The 22741-nt window shown below is 38.9% G+C and overlaps 2 protein-coding genes across 2 annotated transcripts; both read right to left on the reverse strand.

Moving 5' to 3' along the window:
- Positions 1–2545: 2545 nt before the first annotated feature.
- On the reverse strand, positions 2546–4572 carry LOC129717279 (uncharacterized). The gene is made up of 5 exons (XM_055667140.1): positions 4345–4572; positions 4067–4267; positions 2971–4013; positions 2741–2905; positions 2546–2678 (listed from the first exon to the last, which is right to left on the reverse strand). Exons 1-5 carry the CDS (start codon positions 4369–4371, stop codon positions 2546–2548), a joined length of 1569 nt encoding a protein of 522 aa, XP_055523115.1. The 5' UTR covers positions 4372–4572.
- A 7112-nt stretch (positions 4573–11684) lies between these two features.
- LOC129733929 (phosphopantothenate--cysteine ligase) lies at positions 11685–16092 on the reverse strand. Its single transcript, XM_055695556.1, has 3 exons — positions 15713–16092; positions 15315–15543; positions 11685–15260 (listed from the first exon to the last, which is right to left on the reverse strand). The coding sequence occupies exons 1-3, from the start codon at positions 15845–15847 to the stop codon at positions 14635–14637; spliced, it is 990 nt and encodes a 329-aa protein (XP_055551531.1). The 5' UTR covers positions 15848–16092; the 3' UTR covers positions 11685–14634.
- Between the last annotated feature and the right edge of the window lie 6649 nt (positions 16093–22741).

Raw genomic sequence — 22741 nt, forward strand, 5'->3', positions numbered from 1 at the left:
AGCTATATTGAACAGAAATTCGAGAGTCCGTCACCTTGCTTCAGACCATCTAACGTCACAAACGCGTCTAAAAATTCGCCCGTTGTTCTAACGCATGATGTGAAACCGTCAAGCTTCGCACGCAACCGTTTAATTAGTTTTGTTGGAAAGCCATGTTCTAGCATTATTTGCCACAGCTCGTTGCGTTTTACTGTATCGTACACAGTCTTAAAGTGAATGAACAGATGATGCGTCTGCAAGTTGTGTTCTAGAAACTTGTCGAGGATCTGTCTCATGGTAAACAGCTCGTGGAAAGCTAGATGGTAAAATTTCGGAAGCTGATAAAAATGTGTCCTGTTTGGGCATTTTACAAGGAATTACTTCCAATTTTGAACACGAAAATGTAATTTGGAAACAAACAAAAAATTCAAGAGCACTAAATGACAGCTAGCCGCGATGTTCATGTTTAAATAGTATTGTCTGCGTAATTTTTACGCTTTTTCATAATACGGGAGCTGGTAGTCGCAAGGTTACAGAGTCCGCTCTGATAAGCAGATGGTCGTGAGTTCGAATTTTGTCAGAAGCAGGCCATGATCAAAGTACTTAAGGAGTAATATCTACCAAAAAAAATTTTTTCTTGTCATTTTTTTTTATTTGCTTAAATCATGCTAAAACTATCCTAGAATCAAAATCTACATCGCCCAAGTACTGATCTATACTCGTTTAAACGAGTATTTAAACCAATTTTTACCGAACAACTTTTATGCTTCAAAATAACATTTTTCGTTTATTTTGGCGATGCTCGTTTTTCTTTTTATTTCGAGGCTTTGTAAACTAACAAAAGTTACCTATGATCGTTATAGTGATTCGTATTTGAAGTATAAAGGTCGCTGCATCAAGTTTCGACCGTTATAGCGTCTCTACAGCATGTGTTTACTCACAATTTCCCTTTGTTTAGTCGATCAGCCATTCTCGTTGTGTACGTTCTTTGTTTGAGTTTTGCTATACGTTTCAACTGTGAGTTATGTTCAAAAGTGCTTAAATGTGAGTGACAAGTTTGAGTTTTCCGTGAGATCGGACGCCAACCGCGTCAAAGTCGCTGAGCATCGCATGTCTGATATCGCGAAAGAGGCTTGGCGCAGCCTTACATCAGATAACAGAAAGGAAGGGGAGGAAAATAAAGCCCAGGAATGACAACTTTACGGCGCAGGGATAGCTGACTGAAGGTAAAAAATTCTTCAGGGGCTTTATTATTGCGATTCTTAAGATTTATAGCATTTTGAAACTTTATACGCGTTTTTCTCAGAACCATGTTTTCAAAATCGGCGAGCAGTAGAACTTAAAAAGTTTACATCCGACTGACTTGAAACGTCCTTTAAAAAAATCATGAAAAAAGCCTTGTTTTTTTGAGCATTTGGTAGATATTACCCCTTAAGTATGGGTTCATTCTCAGGGTCCTCATTACTCCCATGATGAGTAGAACACGGTGTAACGGTTAACCAAAAACTAGGCGCGGGGTGAGGGAGCGTTTTTTTTTCACTTCAGAGGGTTGGAGACGAAGCATCACTATGCAACAGCGAATAACTTTTTCGTGTTTGTTGATATATCCTTACTAACTAGGCAATTGAATACCGCAAATTGATGTGTTTTTAGTTGGAAATTGTTTCTTAAAATAATGAACATTGGTAGCAAGGTATTAGAGATGTTCGAGTTTCGGGTTTTCAAACCCGAAACCCGACCCCAACCGGTACCCGACGGGTTCGGGTTTGAAAATTTTTGAATGTGTCGGGTACGGGTCGGGTCCGGGTTTGGTGAAAAAAAAATTTCGGGTTCGAGTCGGGTTCGGGTTTGAAAATTTCGGGTTAAGGTCGGGTTTGGGTATGAAAACCCGAAACCCGACTATAAAATCTATGAAACCTCGGGTTCGGGTCGGGTTCGGGTTCCACAATTTCGGGTTCGCGTCGGGTTCGGGTTTCATAGAAGTAAAATTTTCGGGTTCGGGTCGGGTTCGGGTTTGAACGAATAAAAAAAGTTCGGGTTTGGGTCGGGCTCGGGTTTCGACAGAAAAAAAATTCGGGTTCGGGTCGGGTACGGGTTTGAAAAACATCAAACCCGACCATCTCTACAAGGTATGTAGCATTGCCATATTTATAATTTAAATGCATCTAAATGATATATTATGAGATGCGATAATTCTTATGCCCTAGTTGTTTATAAACAAACCTACTCGCTGGCAATTTTTTTTCCTATATGGCCGCTCCTGCTTTTGACATACCATTACACCATGTCTTTATACATCATGATCACCACTACTTCCACCACCTCACTTGGTCCAAGTCTGTATGCTTTTTCACGATGGGGTGGGGTGGAGAGCACTTGTATGGTTCTGAGACAACGTCGTTTTCATCAATAGAACTATGCATCGCGGTTTTTGTAATGAGGTGGTTTGCATGAACTTTAAATTTTTGTTCATACTGTTGAATATAGGTACAGAATAAAAATAAGAAAGAAAAATAAATCCAAAAAACATATTTGTTTTTGTAAAGATATATCTACATGAAATAATTTAATTAACATATCCCAATGATTTCAAAACTCGTTTCAAGTTACTTTTGCAGTTGCTGTCCATGTCCTTGTAGAAGTATTCGTTGAAAAATTTATGCTTTCGCAGCATTTTGTACAGTCGTTCTCCGAATTTCCTGTCAAAAGAAGCCGGTAAGTTGACTATTTTTAGTTCGTATCTGATGGACAGAGTTTTTACCTCGTTTCTGCATTTTTATCGGTAAGAAACTTGGCCAGCATATCGAGGATTGCCTTACGCGTTCGCGGGTTGGCGTAGGTTCCCAAAATTGCATCCAGCCCTGACAGTGCACAGACACATACCAGAAGCCTTGCTGTAGCGATTCGAACCAAAGGGTTTTTATGCCTAAAATAGTAAACGTGTATCAATTGGGGCTAATTCAAAGGCACAACCATGGAGCTTTAACTTACACTGGTCCTCGTGCCGAAAGTGCCCTTATAGTATGCGAAGTCGAAATGTACGTTACTAGCTTATCCAGTGCTATGTTGGCGTCCTTTTGGATGAACCGATTCGAGTCCGCGGTTTTACACAATAAGATGTCCACGATTTCGTCAAACTCTGGTCGTTTGGTGGATTTCGCCTCCCGAAAGAGCTCCCCAGTTGCTTGACATGCCGAGCGGCAGAGAGAGGACCGTGGACTTTTAAGGTAATCGATCAATTTCCGATTGATGATGGTTATATCTTTTTCGTACTTTTTCCAATCCATTTGGCTGGCCGTTTCCATCAACTCACGAATCCCCTGCAGATTGACCTCCCAGACGTTATCTTGAAGTTTGTCGATAATTTTGTTTATTTGTATGGTATCGTGAATTGAGCAGTCAGCATCCAGCAAGGAGTCAGTGGATTGGTTCGAGCTCTCTGAACTAGTGATACCGCAGTCTTCTTGGGAACTGCTTTCTTTCCTGGTGTCGTCTTCGTGATCTGAGCTTTCTGATTTGATGTTGGGATATTTGGATTTGCGTTTTGGCGATATTAACTTTGTTAGAAAGTAATCTCGTGAGCGAATGCTTCTTGTATACTTTCTTCTGGATGATGGTCTTTTCTTCTTAGAACTGAAATATGGTGTTGTCGGAACAGATCGATGGTTTTTTGGTTTGATCAGAATCATTTCCACCGGTTTCGCTGTCGGTTTATTATGGGATTTTTTCGAGACATCAATCACAGTATACGATACATTGCGATTATCGGACGTGATGTGCGCTTCGGAATTCTGCTCGCTAACGCAGTCTGATTCAGATTTGCACCGGGATAACACGGAGCGAACGTCTCCCGTCCGCTTCTGGGTTTCGTATAACTCGACAATTGTTTTGCTGGTTTGACTATGCATATGCCGGGGAGCCATTGGACGGCGCGACTGACTGTATGAGTGGTAGGAATTTTTCTTCGTGATGAAATTATTCGGAAAGCGAAACGTCTGTTTGACGTTCACCACTTGCGGGTTTTGTTTTTCGGACTGTGAAGGGATATTATTGAAATAAGATTTAGAAACAGTACCGTGGTTCTTACCTTGATGGAGATTGGCTCTAATCGAATAACGTTAAGCTCTCTTGATGTAGCCGTGTTACTGGAAACTAGTGCGCTAGAAAGCGATTTTTTCTGCTGTTCCAAGAAAAGTTGATCGTCGCCACAGCGAGTTTTTCTCGACTTATCCAGCGCGCCTGACTCAAACAAGGGAAAGTCCTTTTTCAAATCTGGGAGATCACAGTTCTGTGGGTTGTGACCAACATATTTTTTTAACAATCGAATGTGATGGCTGGGTTCCGGAGGGCTAGTGAGGTTCTTACCAAAATATTTTGCAGATAATCGTTCATTTTCTGTGCGACATGTACCAGCAGCAGCAAAAAACAAAGTGAAAGTAAATTCACTACTAAACAACAGAACCGTCGACAATTTAAAACGTTGAAGGTCGTGCTTTGAATTTAAATTTTGCGTTTGAGGGCAAATTTTGAGATCGAATTACACTTTTGAGTGTCGAGTGACAGTTCACATGGAAGTTAAAAATAACGATCAATGGCGCGTGGCCTGCTAGTTCGGGTACTTTCAGTTCGCTTTTGATCTAGAGAAAATGAACGAATACCCTCGAAAAGTAACTATTTTTCCAATGTAGTCTCACAACAATGTCTTTACCATGATGTAAAAAGACATGGTGTAACGATATGTCAAAAGCAGAATCGGCCATATTGGAATAAAAAATTGCCAGCGAGTAGGTTTATAAACAACTAGGGCATAAAAATTATCGCATCTCATAATATATCATTTGGATGCATTACATTATAAATATGGCAATTCTACATACCTTGCTACTAATATTCATTATTTAAGAAACAATTTCCAACTTAAAACACCTGAATTTGCGGTATTCAATTGCCTAGTTAGTGAGGATATATCAACAAACACGAAAAAGTTATTCGCTGTTGCATAGTGATGCTTCGTCTCCAACCCTCCGAAGTGAAAAAACGCTTCCTCACCCCGCGCCTAGTTTTTGATCAAACCGTTACACCATGTTGTACTCATCATGGTCTTTACCTTCTGCATTCAAAAACACGCTCCTCAAATCCGATACATTTCGGGTGTAGTCAAGTTCTCAAGTAATGGTAGGAAAATAGAAAAGTTTGTAAAATAAAGCCTGTTTAATAAAAATTGATTCATTTTCCGTGAAGTTCTGACTATGATGAGTAACGTGTAACGGTTTGACCAAAAAGTAGGCGCGGGGTAAGGAAGCGTTTTTTCACTTTGGAGGGTTGGAGACGAAGCATCACTATGCAACAGCGAATAACTTTTTCGTGTTTGTTGATATATCCTTACTAACTAGGTAATTGAGTACCGCAAATTGATGTGTTTTTAGTTGGAAATTGTTTCTTAAATGAATGAATATTGGTAGCAAGGTATGTAGCATTGCCATATTTATAATTTGAATGCATCCAAATGATATATTATGATATGCGATAATTTTTATGCCCTAGTTGTCTATAAACAAACCTATTCGCTGGCAATTTTTTTTCCAATATGGCTGATTCTGCTTTTGACATACCGTTACACCATGTCTTTATACTTCATGGTTCTGATCATTAAAAAATGGACAAAATTTTGTTTGTCTCAATCATTTTGTCTACCCCCTGTATACGAAAAAAAAGAAATATTTTTTTATATTTTCGAAATGTACAGAATGTGAAAAGAATGTACAAAAACTTGTGTTTTTACGGAATTCAAAAATATTTTTCATCCAGCTTTCCACGAACATCAATAGCGAACAGTGTAAAAGCAAAGCAAAGCCTTGGTGCTACATTCCGATTCGGAACTCGACCTTCTGTTTACTATACACAGACTTCGCAGCCAACTGTTAAGTGTACAGGACAATTGCGGGACCAGCGTTACGATCCTACTATCACTAGAGGCCGAAATACACATAAGGCGCCATGACACCTTCTCCATACAAAATAGGAGGCGTGATCGCTATCCCGCCTTCCATTTTGTATGGAGAAGGCGTCATTACGCCGTGTGTGTATTTTGGGCCTTAACAGTCCCTCCCGAGCCGAGACTCGAAGCTACGACAACTGGCTTGTTAGGCCAGCATCGTACCTCGAGACCAGCTGGGAGGGTGTATGTAGCCCATTTTGACGTTTTCTGTAGGCCAGGGAACTTTCAATCGCAATTGGCGATCTAACGCAAAACTAAAAACGACCGTGTGACTTCTGGATTTAAACTCCAGAACTAGAAAACTGATGATAGATTTAATTTTTAGCCAAGGCTGATATACACAGGAGACTGTTTTTCGTGTGGTATTTGCGTAAAATGGATGTTCTTGGCGTCAAGAAGAATACAGCTGATTAGAAACTTTCAGCAGCTTCAAGTAAACTGCTTCCGTCAAGAAAATACATATGAAATTGCAAATATATGAGATCCGGTTTAGTTTCTAAGGGAACATCCATAAATGACGTAGCATTCTAGAGGGGAGGGGGGGTTTGCAGTTTTGTGACGAAATGTGACAAGGTGGAGGGTGGGGGGTCATGCCAAGCTACGTAGCAAATACAAACTGAGAAAAAAATTTGGATTTTTACTAATTATTCTTTTTTTTATTAATGTTTTTTTTTTCTGTTTAGGGTTATTTTTATTACTTTCTTGTCTTTTCTTGATCATCTATGATACAATGTTTTTTTTCGATAGTAAAATTTGCAAAAAAAAATTGTCATGCGGGGGGAGGGTGGTGTTATAAAGCTACGTCATTATCTAGAGGGGGGTCTGACTTTGTGACGAAATGCTACGATGGGGGAGGAGGGGGTCAAAAAAACCTAAAAAAAAGCTACGTCATTTATGCATGCTCTCTAATTTGAGGTTATGTTTTACAGGATTTGGCAAGTACATAGCGTGTTGAAATTGTATTTTCTTAGTTTAAATCTACCGTTTAGTGAATAAAATTTAAATTTTTAAAGTTTCCCGCTACGTAAACTGGTGATAACTCACTAAAAATTGAATCTTGATAGGTTAAAATGCTGCCTACAAATCATCATCACCATTTTTACTGCAGCGCCAGCCGTCAGTCAGAGTAGAAAACATAACAACGTCGTAACGTAGCATAGCAACTTCAACAAACAATGGGCGTTTTGTTATTTAAATTTCATCGTGCGAATGCGCGGATCAAAATAAGCAAAACTGTTTAGTAAAGTTCATATGCTACGTTGCAAAATTTTTATGTTTTTCTACGTCCAATGTCCGCCATTACCGCTCTTGGAAAGCTGGATAGTATAATGCCCAGAAACGTTTTTCCCTACCACGTGGTACCGACTGGGATACGAATAACCAAGGAAAGATCTGTGAACCGATGGGAACTTGGTCGTATGCTGACAGGGAAGGGGTATTTGTTCCCCAAGAAACATTTTTTGGCTAAATAAGCGCTTTTATAACTAATCTTATTCTGCTGACAGATGAACATAGGTCGAATAATGCTTCCGGCTTCCTGTAGAAGCGATTATTTATTCTTTGTACAGCTTGTAGAAAAACTGTTTTACAGCCAACAGTAGCTGGCTTATAGTCTAAATAAGCGCCTATTCCATGGCTAAAATTGTACATTCTGTCTTTCTGAAAAAGTGCTTTTTCAGCTTTATTACAGCTACGATAAATATAATTTAATATATATATATTCGTCCTAATTAGACAATTTTTTTATAGTTTAGGCGATTGAATCTTTCGATTTTTTGCACTTTTTGTGTATTTTTCATCGTTTATTTTTATATTATTGTTAGTGAAAATAACCTTTTTAGTATCCAATTACTTTACTGCCAGTCTCGAATCTCGAACTCTGCTCATGAGGTTGCTGGTAGAACGCGTTGCTGATTCGTCTATTCAGCCCAATTGTTTGTTGGGTTCTTCTTGGAGAGCAGCTTGCCTGAGCGTCTGTTCCCTGGTTAGTGGCAGCTCAAACAGCGACTGATTCGGAGCGGACGGCTGAACTATGAAATGCGGTGTCTCGCTAGCTACACCCAAGAAGGCAGCCCCGTCGCGAGCCTAGGCATCGCAGCCCTAGTAAGGCAGCATGCTGAAATAAAGATACTACGAACAATCCAGCGAATGTTATGTATCGGAACAATCGACATGGACCTAGGCAAACGAAAAAGAACAACGATTGGAAACTTGGCACTTAGAATGTTAGGACTCGAAAAGTGGAGGTAGCAGCCTTACAAGGCATGAAACCGGAGAACGTGAATTCCGGACGGTTGATCTAACAGCGGGAACTTCTTTCGAGTCTCTACTCCACAGGGGAATGGCCATCTGTAGTACTCATTTTGCACGTCTGGACATTCGGAAGCACACTTGGAGACATCCCAATGGAGAGGCCTGTTCTTAGATCGACCACATGCTGATCGACGGCCGGCACTTTTCAGACGTCATAGATGTGCGGTCCTATCGAGGGCCAAACATCGACTCGGATCACTATCTTGTGGTAGGGAAGGTTCGCGCCCGGTTGCCCACCGTATTTGAATCGAGGCTGGCGAGGAAGATACGTCTGGACATCCAGAGGTTATCAACAGAAGGAGTTGCTGTAGAATATACTCGGAAAGTGGTGTTGAACGGTGAGGAAGATAGGAGAGTCGTCGTGGGAAACAGGATAAAAGTTGGGGAAGATGGACAAGCTGTGGGCCCAACAACATTTGGCGAGGTGAAGAATGCTTGCAAAGAGCTGTAAACCACAAAGCCGCTGGGAAGGACGACTTACCGGCCGAACTTTTCAAAGTCGGGAGCCGTTGGCTGTGTAGTGCATTTCACCAGACGGTCTGGTTGGAAGGACTCATATTCCCCTTTCTACGAGAAGGGACATAGACTCGACTGTAGTAATTATCGAGGCATAACCCTCCTCAATTCCGCTTATAAAGTTATCTCCCGTATCCTGTTCCAGCGACTGAGACCATTGCAGGAAGCCTGTGTTGGAGATGCGGTTCTCGAGTGAGATGATCTACAACGGACCAGATATTTACCTGAGGCAGATTCTCAACAAGTTCCACAAAACACATCATCTGTTTATTTACTTTAAGGTGGCGTACGATACAGTGAAACACAACGAACTGTGGCAAATTATGCTTGAAGTTGGTTTTTCAACAAGGTCGGTTTCACATCAAGCGTCAGGATAGCTTAAGAAGGTGCAATACGGCAGGTGTGCAGCGGAGCGGTACCATCATTACGAAGTCCCATATGCTTCTAGGCTTCGCGGAAGGCATTGACATGATTGGTGTCAGCCGCAAAGAAGGCCTTTGCGGCTCTCAAAAGGGAAGCTGCGAGAATTGGACTCACCATTAGCACTGCCATAACGAAGTACATGGCGGCTGGCGGAAAGCGTGGTAGTTCTGCGAATGTTGGTGCTGCGGTGGAGATGGATGGAAATACTTTCGGAGTGGTCGACAAATTTGTTTATCTTAGTACTCTAATGACATGTAAAAACGGGGTGAAGGGACGGATTGCGGCAGCGAATAGGAGTTATTACGGATTGCGTAGCCACCTTCGATCCGTACGCAATGTGCGCTCTATAAGACTGTGATCCTCCCGGTGAGGCTCTACGGGAATGAATTGTGGACGTGGAACGAGGCCGATCGATCATTATAACTGATACTCCAAACCTTGAAACATATATTGAAGAAAGCTTTCAGAAGAGATTGCTACCCATAATACGTCAACATACAGGCTCTGTAGTGTTTTGGTCTGATTCGGCATTTTACCACTATGCGGAAGCCACTCAGAAGTGGTTTGAAGACAACAATGTCATTTTGATGCCAAAGTACATGAATCCGTCAAGTTGCCCGGAGTAAGCCCCAATTGAGACATTTTGAGCATTAGTGAAGGTCAACCTTAGGAAACATGTCAGAGCAGCAGATACAGTGCAGTACCTTCTATCTGTGCAGTACCTTATGAAGACGGTTAGAGTGCCTATACTTTCTGGTGCGGTATGATAGTATAAGGAACTCCGAACAATGGCGATCACGCCTCCTATTTTGTATGAAGAAGGTGTCATTACGCCGTGTGTGTAACTGAGCCTTAAAGTGGTTCATCGTCTCATGGAAATGTAAAAACCTGATAGCCAGAACAAAAGTTTATTGAATTCATTTGGGGCCTCAAAAATTGTAAACTTATCGGTAGTCGATTACTAGTGACTAGTTCGCTGAGTATACTGGTGACCTTAAGGAGTATTGTGCGCATCTGTAGTTTTGAGCTGTTGTCAAAATCAACACCACGGGCTTATAGACGAATGGTAGTATGACGCAATGTTTTATAATAGAAACAGATTGCGTTTAGTTAAAGTAAGTATTAGAAAGGCAATGAGCAAAATACTCGAAGAAATTTTTTATTTGACCGACACTGGAAAAGCACCATCTCTTGCGATTGGACACTTCAGGTGTCCCATTGCCTTCATTAGGTTTTTTTTAAACAAATGTACCCGATGTGTCCTCCACTTTCATCAATGACATCCGCAAGACAATGCCGGAAGAAGAAGTCTTCAAACTAGGTTATGACAGACAAAGTCTTTAAATTAGTGTAAACTGTTTTGCAGGCTAGTGCTACACTATAGGTCCAAATTGAATAATCCAACGGGTTACGTACCGGATTTCTAGGGAGCCTTCGGACCAAATCTTTATATTTTCCATCAACCATCGTTGGGTCCGATGTGACCTGTGACATGGCGTTCCATCCTGTTATATAACACATTGATCCTAAGAGAAGTTGGCTTTCGCCCAGGGAAGCTCTTGGTTCTTTTAAATAACGATCTACACTACAGTATTGACGTAGCCGGATTTAGGGGGCCATGGGCCCGGGACCCCAGACAAGTTCATTTCTCATGACTCATTACTAGATACTAAAGATAAAAAATCCAAAAATTTTCGTGATACATTCAAATACCTAAATCACAATCTTTCTATAATCTTCCTTTAACTTATATTTTGTATGACATATTTCTTAACCCTCTCTCTATCATGGTTGCTCTAGAGCACCACAAGTTTGCGAAGTCTTTCGAAATATTTACCAATGCAACTCAAAATGCTTATACCTATTCTTGAACGTTATACTGATTGTTTAAAAATAATAAATAATGCATAAATAATGCATTTTGAGTAGGATTGGTAAATATTTGAGGTTTTTTTGCATCCAAACCTATGGTGCTCTAGAGTAACCATGGTAAAGAGCAAGTTAATTGAAATTTTGACAGCTGAAAACGCCCCCCCCCCCAAGGTACTTGGCTCCCGGGCCCTCAAAATTCCAATTCGATCACGTTTAGCGCACATGCGGTCCGCGTTCTTCACTTTCCAGGCTCCGCTGCTTGGAACCATCCTGTAGAGAATTTTTGTTGCGATAAATTGACATCCTATTGCTCTTGAAACCTTGAAACCTCCTTCGGCGTCTTGTGGGAGAGCAGCAAACTCGTAATACTATCTTTGGCGTTCATTTACTCGGATTTGCCATAAATTTCCGATTGCGATGTTCCGATGCAGCACTTGAAAGTAAACGTAACTAAATACACTGTCAACAGAAATAATCATTAGTTATACAACTCCTGTCGCACCCTGTACGTACTTAAATTGTGTGAAACAGGTTAACGAAGCGAAACGAATCGACTTTTGGATTCTGATCAAAACTAATTTATATTGTTTAAATTAAAGAAAGGCTTTTTACTGACATTCATTTAGTTTATTTTGGTTTATAGTCACACAGTTAGTCATTTATCTTGGATTTTATTTAATTTGTCTCTTAGGAAAAAGTCATCTTTGTTTTATTTTTGTGTTAATAAGGTTTAGACCTAAATACACTGCCATACGTAGTTACTTTCACCATATATATGTATATGATACCTGAAGCGTAAAATATCTGCATTTGGGTTGATAACATTACATCATGTACAACTGTTCAAGATTGGGTTGCTTTGTGAAAAGAACTGCATTTATCGGAAGTGCAGCTATGGATCTGTGATTGCATATACTTTTTTCGTTATTTCGGTCCTGACGCGGTATGCTGTACTTGAATCGCATATGATTGATTGATCAGTACTTAATTTAATGTTATGATTGTGTTGTCTAACTGACACTAGAAGTTCAGGAAACAAACCAAAGCTGATATTGATTTTCACGGAAATACTGCTATGCCCCTAACGAAAGATTCAACTTTTGATTATGGTGTGACTGGTTCTTTTTCGTCACCTAAAATTTTGAATCGTTTAATACAAACTAATAAATATTTCTGCATAGAAAAGAAAAAAAAAACAAATTTGACTGTTACTAAACTGTCATTCTACTCATAACAGGCTCTCGTTGAAAGACGGAAAATGATTATCAACAAGTTTTAGTGTTGGAACAATAGTTGAAGATATAATAAGAATGGCCTTTTGCATTGCCAAAAAAGCAACCTGTTGGGAAGAAAAACTAACAAAACAATAGGTTGGTGCAAGTAAAAGAAAACAAGATACTAATTACGAGTAAATGCAGCTAATGCAGACTCATTAAGTTTAACTCGCAGCTTTGTTTATTTCCACGATATAGAAAACTTTCGATATCCCAGGAATGCGCAGTGTAAATGAAATTATATCCGACGCCTAGCCTAAGCTTTATGCGTTTTCTCGTTGGTTATCTTTACTCAAAGGTTCAGTCAAAAAATCTCGGTCTAAAGTTCTCTGGAAGTAGTACACTAACTTTTTAGTAACATACACTACGCTATACTTTAGAGTATGCTAATTTATGGTTTGGTTGTTCACTTTTTGTTTGTAAGTTTGGTGTATAGGACCCTCATGTTTAACAGTTTGGTTTTTCGTTCTAAAATGAATTTCACAAATATAATCCCGCTGTATACTCCTGGGTTTAGGACTGGTAGAATTCGTTCTAACGCTTTGCCATGGCGGATTTGATTATTGTTGCTATTTTTTATCAGATTTTATTGGTTCATCTAACATTCTCGTCTTAGCACTGGTTAATAGTAGGAGCTACCATTCTAATTTTATCATATATTAGTAGATTCAGCTGCAGAGTATGCCCGTTTTCACATTACTAAACAATAAAGGCGCTTTCTCGCTTAACTTGGTCATACTGTTGATATGTAACCGAATCGTGTGTGTAGGAATTATTGGTTATTTCCTATTGTGCTTTAATTTATGCTGTATGCCGAACTATTCAGAAGGAATGGTTAATGATGGAATGGTTGCTGTAGATGTTTCCAAAGTTTAGTCATTGTTTTAAATCTGATGGATCTGGCTAGGCTCATCCGACTATCAGATTCAATAGTACCTTTTCGCATTTTTTTTTTAGTTTTAGCTACACATAGTAAGATATATGGTTTGAAACCAGAGATGGAAAAATTGCTTTCAGCCATTAATACAGATAAATATATCAACCATCAGATTCACTGCACAACAAATTTGTTCGCCAATACTTTTTGTAGGTAAATAAGGTATTACCACTGAGTCTACTAGATTTTCATTCGACTTCTGATGGCATCGAATGATGCATTTAACTCGTTATCTTCAAAATTTTTGTCGGAGGCATTTATCCCTCACACTTACATTCGAAGTGTTGGAATTTTGAAACGTATCAACATCTGTAGGTTTATCAACTAGAGCATTTACAATTTAAGTAACACTTACAAGTAGGCAACCAATACGGTCGAAAGTATTCGGTAGTAAATATTCGTATTTATTTTCAAATATCAAAAGAATCGGACGAATAAATAGCTATAAATGTAATTCTCGAAATAATCAATGATTGATAACCCAAGAAGAGTGATAATACTTACTCTAAAATCTGAACAAATATGAGAAGCACTTTCATTAACAAACTGTTTGCTACTATTGTTGAACTTTTTATCAGTCCTCTCAATTTTTTATGAAACTTGTACCGCGACCTAATTACTTTGTTGCATTTCCGAATGTGTCTGGTTTAGGAAGTAGGTATGTAGAAAACTTTACATTCTGAAGCTGACTACTGCAGATGGTGAGAGTAAAGACCACTTGACCGTAGAATTCAAATCCTCGTTAATTTGTTCCAATATGCGACAATAAACTTTATTCGAGATCAAGTTCAAGTGCAATACATCATTCAAGTCTAACGTTTCTAAGCTAAGCGTTTCGCAGTCAAACGATCTAACATATTGAGACCCATTTTTCTAGCGAAAGTTTCTAAGTTTTTGATAGTAAATTTTAGTTTTTAGCTTTAAAGCTAATTCTTCTATCTCGTATAATTCCTACACCTTTTGATACTAACAGTGAAAGTCCACTTTTTACTCTTGAATATATAAATCTATCTGTTAATGTCTTCATGTGTGCACCGCTAATATTGATCAACAACCCAAGTTATGACCACTTGCAAAAGTACATACAATAACCAACAATTCCCCATAACACGACATACCATGCTTATTATCAAAAACCAAAACCCCTAACAAAGAGTGCTTTTACACATGCACACACAAAAAGCTTAGTATTTTCTCCCTGGATTCAGCACCTTGCAAAAATGCGGCAAAGTCACTCGGCAGTCCCCTTGGGACTGCTGCTGTTGTAATTGTTGCTGCGGGTGCCCCGATCCCCCCGAGAAAGCCCGCGATGAACGCAAGGGTCATTGCTGTTGCTGCTGTTGTTGTTGCTGCAGCTGTTGGAATTCCTGCAATTCACCATCTCTAACAAATTCCTGATGACGATCGACAACATCCGCCACAATTTGTTCCTCAATTTCCTGCCCCTTGTGGGCTTGTTCCTTTGATAGTAAAACATCATACGCTTTAGTAGACGTCACAAACACTACCCGATTCTTACGCGTCTGTAGGATATTCGCAATCACTAGCTTGTGTTTGTATTTGTTCAGACTTTCGCGGGATTTGGCAATCAGGAGGCTTTCATCTGTTTCAAGCTTGAATGATACTACGTAGGCCAATGGAACCCATAGACTTACAAGCGGTGCCAACATTTTTGGTACAAGCTGCAATGAAATTGTTGGTGCCCCTTGTCCAGACTGCATCTTATGAGTTGGCATTTCATCCTGAGGAACGTAAAAATCAGACACAGCGGCTGCCAGATAAAGAACTGCATCCCGTTCAAATGCAGCCAAGCACTCACAGGCAGCTCGCAACAGCCACATGTAGTCAACTACGCTGGTGAAGGTGATATAAAGCATTCGATTCGTTTCTTGTGCATTCTTGTATTTATCCAATATCGGAGCAAGAACATCCACAGAATCGGGTTTTACTACAATCAAATGTGCGGTTAAAATTTTTATCAAGCATAGCCACAATTATTTACCGGTAATAGTAGTGCTCATTCCTTCTTCATGTAGTTCCAACATATCTAGTAATTGCTGTCCAGTAAAATGCCTCGAAAATGGTTCCAGTGATTTTGTGCGATACATAAAAATCACAGCGTATCCGTGTTCTAAAAAATACTCAGCTGAAGCGGAACCACGATTTCCTGCACTGAAATTGTCAACGAAACGAACGGTATTGTGCTCTAATGGCACAGTGGTTCCACCAGACTGCAGCAGTGAAAAAAAGTGTTTATTACATATTATAAAACAAGACAAAACAATAGTTTGGTCAGCTATTCTGGTGACCTACATTATTTAACCTTGACATCCTTCCGCCACTCATCTTAGCCGACTGAGAATCTAGACATGTATGGAACATGATTTAGAAGCTACTCACCGTAATAAGCACGATGTTACTCTTCAATTTGTAGTGCCGATCGCAGAATTCTTTCAATAATGAGCGATTGTCCTCGAAACAGTTGGGAGGCAAATGAGTCGCGTAAAAGTCCTCCCAGTGTGATGAACTCATCATACTTTTCCTTCAATTCCTGACGGTTGTTCAATAGAATGTAGGGGACACGATTGCTAGCACTCGGTTTGAATTAGTTTTTAACTTTATTTGAAAATATAGAACACAATTTGTTTCAATTCACACAAATTGGGCTTGTTTTCGATAACAATCAGAAGAAGCAAACTAATATTTATGTAAATATATTTTTTCACCTAATCGAATACTTTTTTGTTGCGATCGTCGTCCGATGCGCAAAGTACACAAATTCGTCCTGACAAAACGGTGACAACCACCAGGGATGCCAGCTGATTTTTTGAACCATGAAATTTTTGCGCGTATCGAAATAACGCCCCAATTCACGTGACGAGAAGAATACGTAAAGATTATTTTCGGACTACTTCGTCATAAGCAAGAATCAAACAGAGATTTTACTGAAAAATATTAATAAATTGAGAGCAACTACCTATTTGCAAACTTTGAGAAAATATTGCATCTCTATTCTAACTATTCAAAAAAATTCTACTTCTAAGTTGAAGGCGAAATCTAATTCATTTCTAAATAAACAAAACCTTAGAGATACACCCGTTTTGTTTACATTAGTGAAAGGCGTTATTTGACTCTATGCTGGTAAGTGGGCGAAATTCGAGTTATTGACAAAATAAACAAATAAGCGAAAAGTGTATCCGAAACTATGACGTAAACACAGTGAAGGGCGATACTGTCGAGCAAATGGAAAGAAGGCGAATGGTAAAGGGATGATATTTCACAATTTTACCAAGTTTATACTGCAGCTCTGATAGGAGAAGTCAACTCCTTCATGAATTCGGTTCAATGGCTCAAGACGTTAATTTCGTGATTTTGTTGTCGCAATTGCACTGTAGTTTTGTTGAATTGATGATAAATTAATAAAACTTTTTAAATCCGCAATCCAAAATTAAAATTTATTTTTGGAAAAGCAGTTAACGTTCGCTAGTTTATGGTAAATCGATTCATTTTACTGATGTTCGTTGGAATATTCTACTGGAATTTTCGAGCAATTTCATCGTGAAAAATTATATTTTGAAAATTTCGCCGGCTTAATTAATCCATTATATTAGTAAATCAAAATTCAATTAATACTTACAGCATTTATTCGTTATTCATTTCATCTGACTGCAAGTGAAAAAAATTCTGCAAGCATACCCCGATGCTTCTGTATAAAGAGGTTGGAAGATTAGGGGTACTGGGGGTAAGCCCGGCCCCCTAAGGAAAATGATTTTTTAGCAGCACTTGATGGCGAATATTGTTATTTTTTTCACAGAATCATTGCCCAGATTGTTTTCTACAAGATATGAAGGTTTTCAGTGCTTTCAAACTGTTATTTTGCAAGGAATAGTGAAGTTATGAAACTAAGATAAAAATGACGTTTAGCAATCAGTGCGGGTGAAACCGGCACCCCTTGGGGGTAACACCGGCACCTATGTTTGTTCATGAATTAACTCGAATTAACTGAACCAATTTGAATTCGGAAACCGCCGAATGGGAAATCTTACAATCCTGTATGTTACTGTTGAATTTGGTTCTTGTCGGTTAGCTGGTTCTAGGCAGATTGCCGGAACAAGTTCCGGTGAACATTGTTTATAAACAATGAAACAATTTGATACTCGGCAAGCCTATCATGTGGCACTTTAAATCATATTATTAACTAGTTTCATTGAAGTCAGTATCACATTGACCACACCGGAGCATATTTTAAATACCACCGGGAAAGCCGTCAGTTTTGTGACTCGATTCAGTACATTTGGCACCTCTAATAACCCTTGGAATCATTCATAAATCACAGAAAAGCTTGAGTGCATGGTTCTAAGTCGATTAATTACTTTATTTATTAGCGAGACATCGGTAATAGATGAGAAATATGTGTCAGTAACATCCAACTAGCCTCAGACCATGTCGGGCACTGGGTGACGGTGTTACCCCGACAGCACACATTTTATTTAAAAGAGTATTTCTACAAATTTATCGCTTCAATTTACCTCAGATCGAATTCCTGTGATTGTTAACAATACAGGCAATAAATTGTAGAGTAACGAAAAATTATTTTAGTCTTTTCAAATGAATGAAAGCTTAAGTTCCACTCACGAAAAACTACATCCGTTTACGCATCAGCTGCAGTAGCTTATGTTTTGTCTATTATTTTGACGTTTGACGTTTCACGGTGGCTTCGATGTGTTTTAAAATGTCTAAAATATTAAATACCAACACTTCACATATTCCAAAACACAGTTAATTAGCGTTTTCTAGTAAAATCCTAGGGGTGACGGTCTTACCCTCAGTGCCGGGCTTACCCCCAGTACCCCTACATTTGCTCAAAATGCAAAATACATGGCAGCTCTGTTTGTGAGAACAACACATCATTGACTTGTGACTTGAAGTAGACCGGTAGCGGCGGGATCCGACGAAGGCAGCAGTTTGTATCAGTGTCTATACACTGAAACAAGTCGACATATATTCTCTATTAAATTTGTCTAATGAATTTACCGTACCAAAAGATCTCTTAATTTTAGATGATTTCATTAGAAATTCATTTGTAAATTTAATGTGATACAATAATTCCAACTAATCGCACAATGAAATAATAATTATAGGATTTTCACATCCATTTTATTTGATATTCATTTACGTCTAACATGTGTGGTAAAATTTAAATTTACAGGCAATATTTCGGAATACATTTCATAAAGTAGATATCGTCAGTTGAATTCAATACTGGCACAACTCAAAATTTTGCAGTTTTGAGTTATTGATTTTTTTTTGTTCTCGCTTATTTTCCGTCGGTCTAGTTCCGCCACTGTTGTGGCCAATCACCGACGCCCAGGGAGGCGAGTTATTGATGGCAAACGATGCCAAATACAATAAAGTTTCATATCACAAAGACCCGTTTTAAAATTCAAATGATTCCAGAAATGGTAGTGCAATATGTAGTGATTACAGACGTAGTATTTATTTTTTATATTTACAGCTGCATGACGAGACAACAAACGTTTTGTACCGCGCGTCTATAGCAGATGTGCCAGTAACAATACTTTCATCCATATGATGAATAATCTTATTTTAAATTTCTACAGATATATCTTGAAGGCTGCGCAGTGGGTGAAAGTGTTGTGACAAAACGTTTGTTCACTCCCTCGATTCTCAGGGATCTGTTGAGTGCTTTCGAACTGGTAAAGGACATTATTAATCGTGCAAAAGTTGGAAAGTTATCGGTATAGGACGACAACACGAGCTAATGGGCATAGTTGCGACTTGGCATTTGTCTTATAGACAAAGAATTTTAAAAGAAGATTTGGCCGAGTATGCATACGCTATCATAGCGACATTTCCACATGAAAAAAGGTAAATTTGATTTACATACGAATAATATATTTCAAGCAGGAATAGACATGTGAAGGGCGATTTCGCGATTGCCCCACCAGGAACTTGTGATATACGGGCCACAAATTTGTTAAAATAAATATTATTTTTATAATAAATTCTTATATCTTTTATTAACAAACACTTCGATTTGTTTCCATGTTCATATCATAGAAAACAGTCTTTTTAGTAAAGTTATTTCTATAGGATAATAACAAGGAATACATGAGATTTTCCTATGAAGTTGTCATTGTATGTCAAGATATAAATTATGGCATTTCCAATGAGTCTAATCGATTATATGTTCTTTAGTTTTTGAACGATTTGCTTACTTATTTTAAAAACTTGGTAGTAATGTGAGTATATCAGACGATCCTATGAAGAATGCATGGCACATTTTCGATCACATCGTTTTGATTGGAAGTTCTAAAGGTTCTAATACACTCTTTTACCAAGCGTCAAATATTAGCCACTTTTTGACAGATAAAAATTTGGTCAAAGATAATTGTTTGTCACTCTCCAATTTTTACATGGGACAAACACGGACAAACAACAACCATGATGTCAAATAAATTTGACCATTATGTCAGAAGGTCAAATATTTGACTATTGGACAAATAGTGTAATACAGGCTTAATAGTGCAAATTTATAACACTCCCATATAATCTGAACAGGTGAGCTTATTTCAGTGTAAGCCTAAACACAATGGGTACGTTGCGGCTGCGTTTGCGGCAATTTGGCAGTTAGCTCATACATTTTCTGTCAAATTTATGTCAACACAACCACAGAACGGAAGGTCATCTGTCATTCGAAAACTACTGAGTGCTCAATGAATTTTGCAGCGCTCCCTTGTGGTGGAAAGAATGCATTTTACAGGGAAAATAAATAGAATTTATACTTCTTTTCTTGAAATCTGTCATACACACTGGTATAAATCTGCCTTGCGAAAACACTACAGGTGCATTTTTTTAATGCGGTTATGTGTTTATTCTATATTATTACTTTTAAATTCTCTCAAGTTTCCCAGCAATAATGGGTATCACAAGCATTTGAAAGATGTTTTATATTACACTTTTGACGTATGAGTACGAATAATATAATCGATCTAGAAAATTTGCAATTTTTTACTACTGAAAGGTATGGGGATGAAAGGAATATTTAAATTGCGTCCGTCACGAAAAGTGATAAGGATTCGAATGCTTATAGAATCTGCGATCTCGAACCGTCCCAGATGGTCTCGAGGTACGATGCTAGCCTACCAAGCCAGTTGTCGTAGGTTCGAGTCTCGGTTCGGAAGAGACTGTTAGTGTTAGACTGACACTGTCAGTAGAATCGTAGTGCTAGCCCCGCAATTGTCCTGTACACTCAAACAATTGGATGCGAGGTCGGTGTAAAACAGAATGTCGGGATGTGGTAGCAAGGCTTCGCTTTGCTTTAGAATCTGCGATTTACATAGTATCGCTGCACCAGAGAGATTGCATATCCTATTTGCTAAATCCTTTGTACTACCATTGAAAATAAGATATTGGTTATATTCACATAATGTAAAAAATCATTCTAAGGCTTATTTCAATTTAATATAAAAGTGTTCTAAATTAGTTTCGCTGCGACGCATATTGATTTTGTGGAATAGAACTCTGTGTGAAGAAGACCTGCTTTTTCGTGTGCATTTTTCGAAATAAGACCAGTAAAACAGGAGGTGTGAAACGACCCGGGGACAAGCTATTTCATTCGCACTCCTGCTCAACATGTCGACGGGCTTTGGCAAAATGTATAACTGTGTTATTTAGGCCGAAGAGCAAGACTTCACATAAGGGTGTGCGAAACGGCTCTTTTGCAAAAGCGGCTCTGAACCGCTCACTCACCGATCCGAACAGACTCATATGAACGGCTCATGGTTCACAATGATTCACGAGCGTTGACAGTTCGTATTTTCTCGGTAAACTTCGGATTCGCGCGGATCTATCAGTTCTGGTGCGCTAAAAAAACCGTGGCTCTTTTTCGTGAGCCGTTCATTCTTTCGCTCTTTTCTAAGAACCGGTTCATTCACACATTCAAATAAAATCATGATTTAAAAATTTTCTATCTTTATCCTTCGGTTTTAAAATTCCGATTTAAAACAGTTCTAATAAATCTGCTCGAAATCGCTATAATAACAGTTCGCCCATGTACCAACTGTCATTTATGCGATTTAGTGCGATTTTTATTCTTCATTGATAAATTGAAGGACAATGATATAAAATCACGTTTGTTCAGGAAATTACACTCTTTTAGCTGATATATAAATATCAGACATCCGTCTATAGTTGATATCGAAATATCGTTCGCAAAATTATTATGCTACAACCACATTAGGGTAATGAACTTCTTCCAAGCACCATTTAGAATATAAGTAAATATTAAACAAGCGGTGCGATCATATATCGCATCAGCATAAAACGACGGTGCGATCACCCGCTGCATCAGCAGAAAAGGGTATTGCTAACGACGTGTACAATAAACTGATCGCTGAGTGCGATCCATTCGAGTACCAACGTTCGTCGTGTCTTTACTGCTACATGACACTCCCGGGTCCGGCTAGGAAGCCGGACCATTTTAGTTACCTCATGGCGACCAGTGACCAGGCCCCGAAAGTTGAATTGCCGTAATTATTAGTTAAGCTGTAGTTCAAGTGAGTGAAAGCTAAAATTGGACAATTTCGTGTGTTCAATGGTTAAATAAATGTCAGTGCCCGAGCTACGATTACAAAAGCATTAAAAAGCTATCGGATGGCACAGTAGCGACGGCTGCAGAAAGATTGCGTCCGAAAAAGAAGTTTATTCCGAATATATATTGATTTTGAAAATGAGAAAGTCGCGGTAAGCCGCAGAATTTCCAGCTTCGTGTGTCTGATTTACAACAGCTACTCATTGAATGCGTTTTGATATCGGTTCGTCATGATATATCGGCTCTAAAGTTTAAAGTGAGGGAGTTTCATAAAAAGCTCAGGAAGAAAACGAAGCATTAGTGATTGCAACCAAAAAACGAGCAGCCCCCCCCCCCCCCCCCGCCACTCTGCCACGCATACTTTGCTGCCCTCACCAACTAATCAACACTTCTGATGTACAGTCAATTCCTCGAGCGACACCCAGCATGTACCTACAACAATATGCACACATTTTGCGCAGCATTGCAAAACGATAACGATGTACTGCAACGTTGCTGAAACCTCCACAGTGGACCTTCCTACTTATTTGATGGATGCAACACATTAAAAAGTGTGGAATAACAAAACTAGTACTACCAATAACCGCGTTGATCTGGTGAAGCATGACTTGCCTGCATCCGAAGAACGTCGCGTCATAAATCGTATCGAAAGATTAACCATTTGCAACTATTTGTACAGAATAATCTAAAACGTTGCGATTTATTCAATAAATCTAATCTATCATTTCGTCATCTTGTCGCAGCAGTAAATCAATCGTGCGGCGCAAATCTGGATGTATGAAGTCAATGTTAATTATACCACGCCGTCAAATATA

Source organism: Wyeomyia smithii, chromosome 1, assembly GCF_029784165.1.
Source record: "Wyeomyia smithii strain HCP4-BCI-WySm-NY-G18 chromosome 1, ASM2978416v1, whole genome shotgun sequence".
Lineage (NCBI taxonomy): Eukaryota > Metazoa > Arthropoda > Insecta > Diptera > Culicidae > Wyeomyia > Wyeomyia smithii.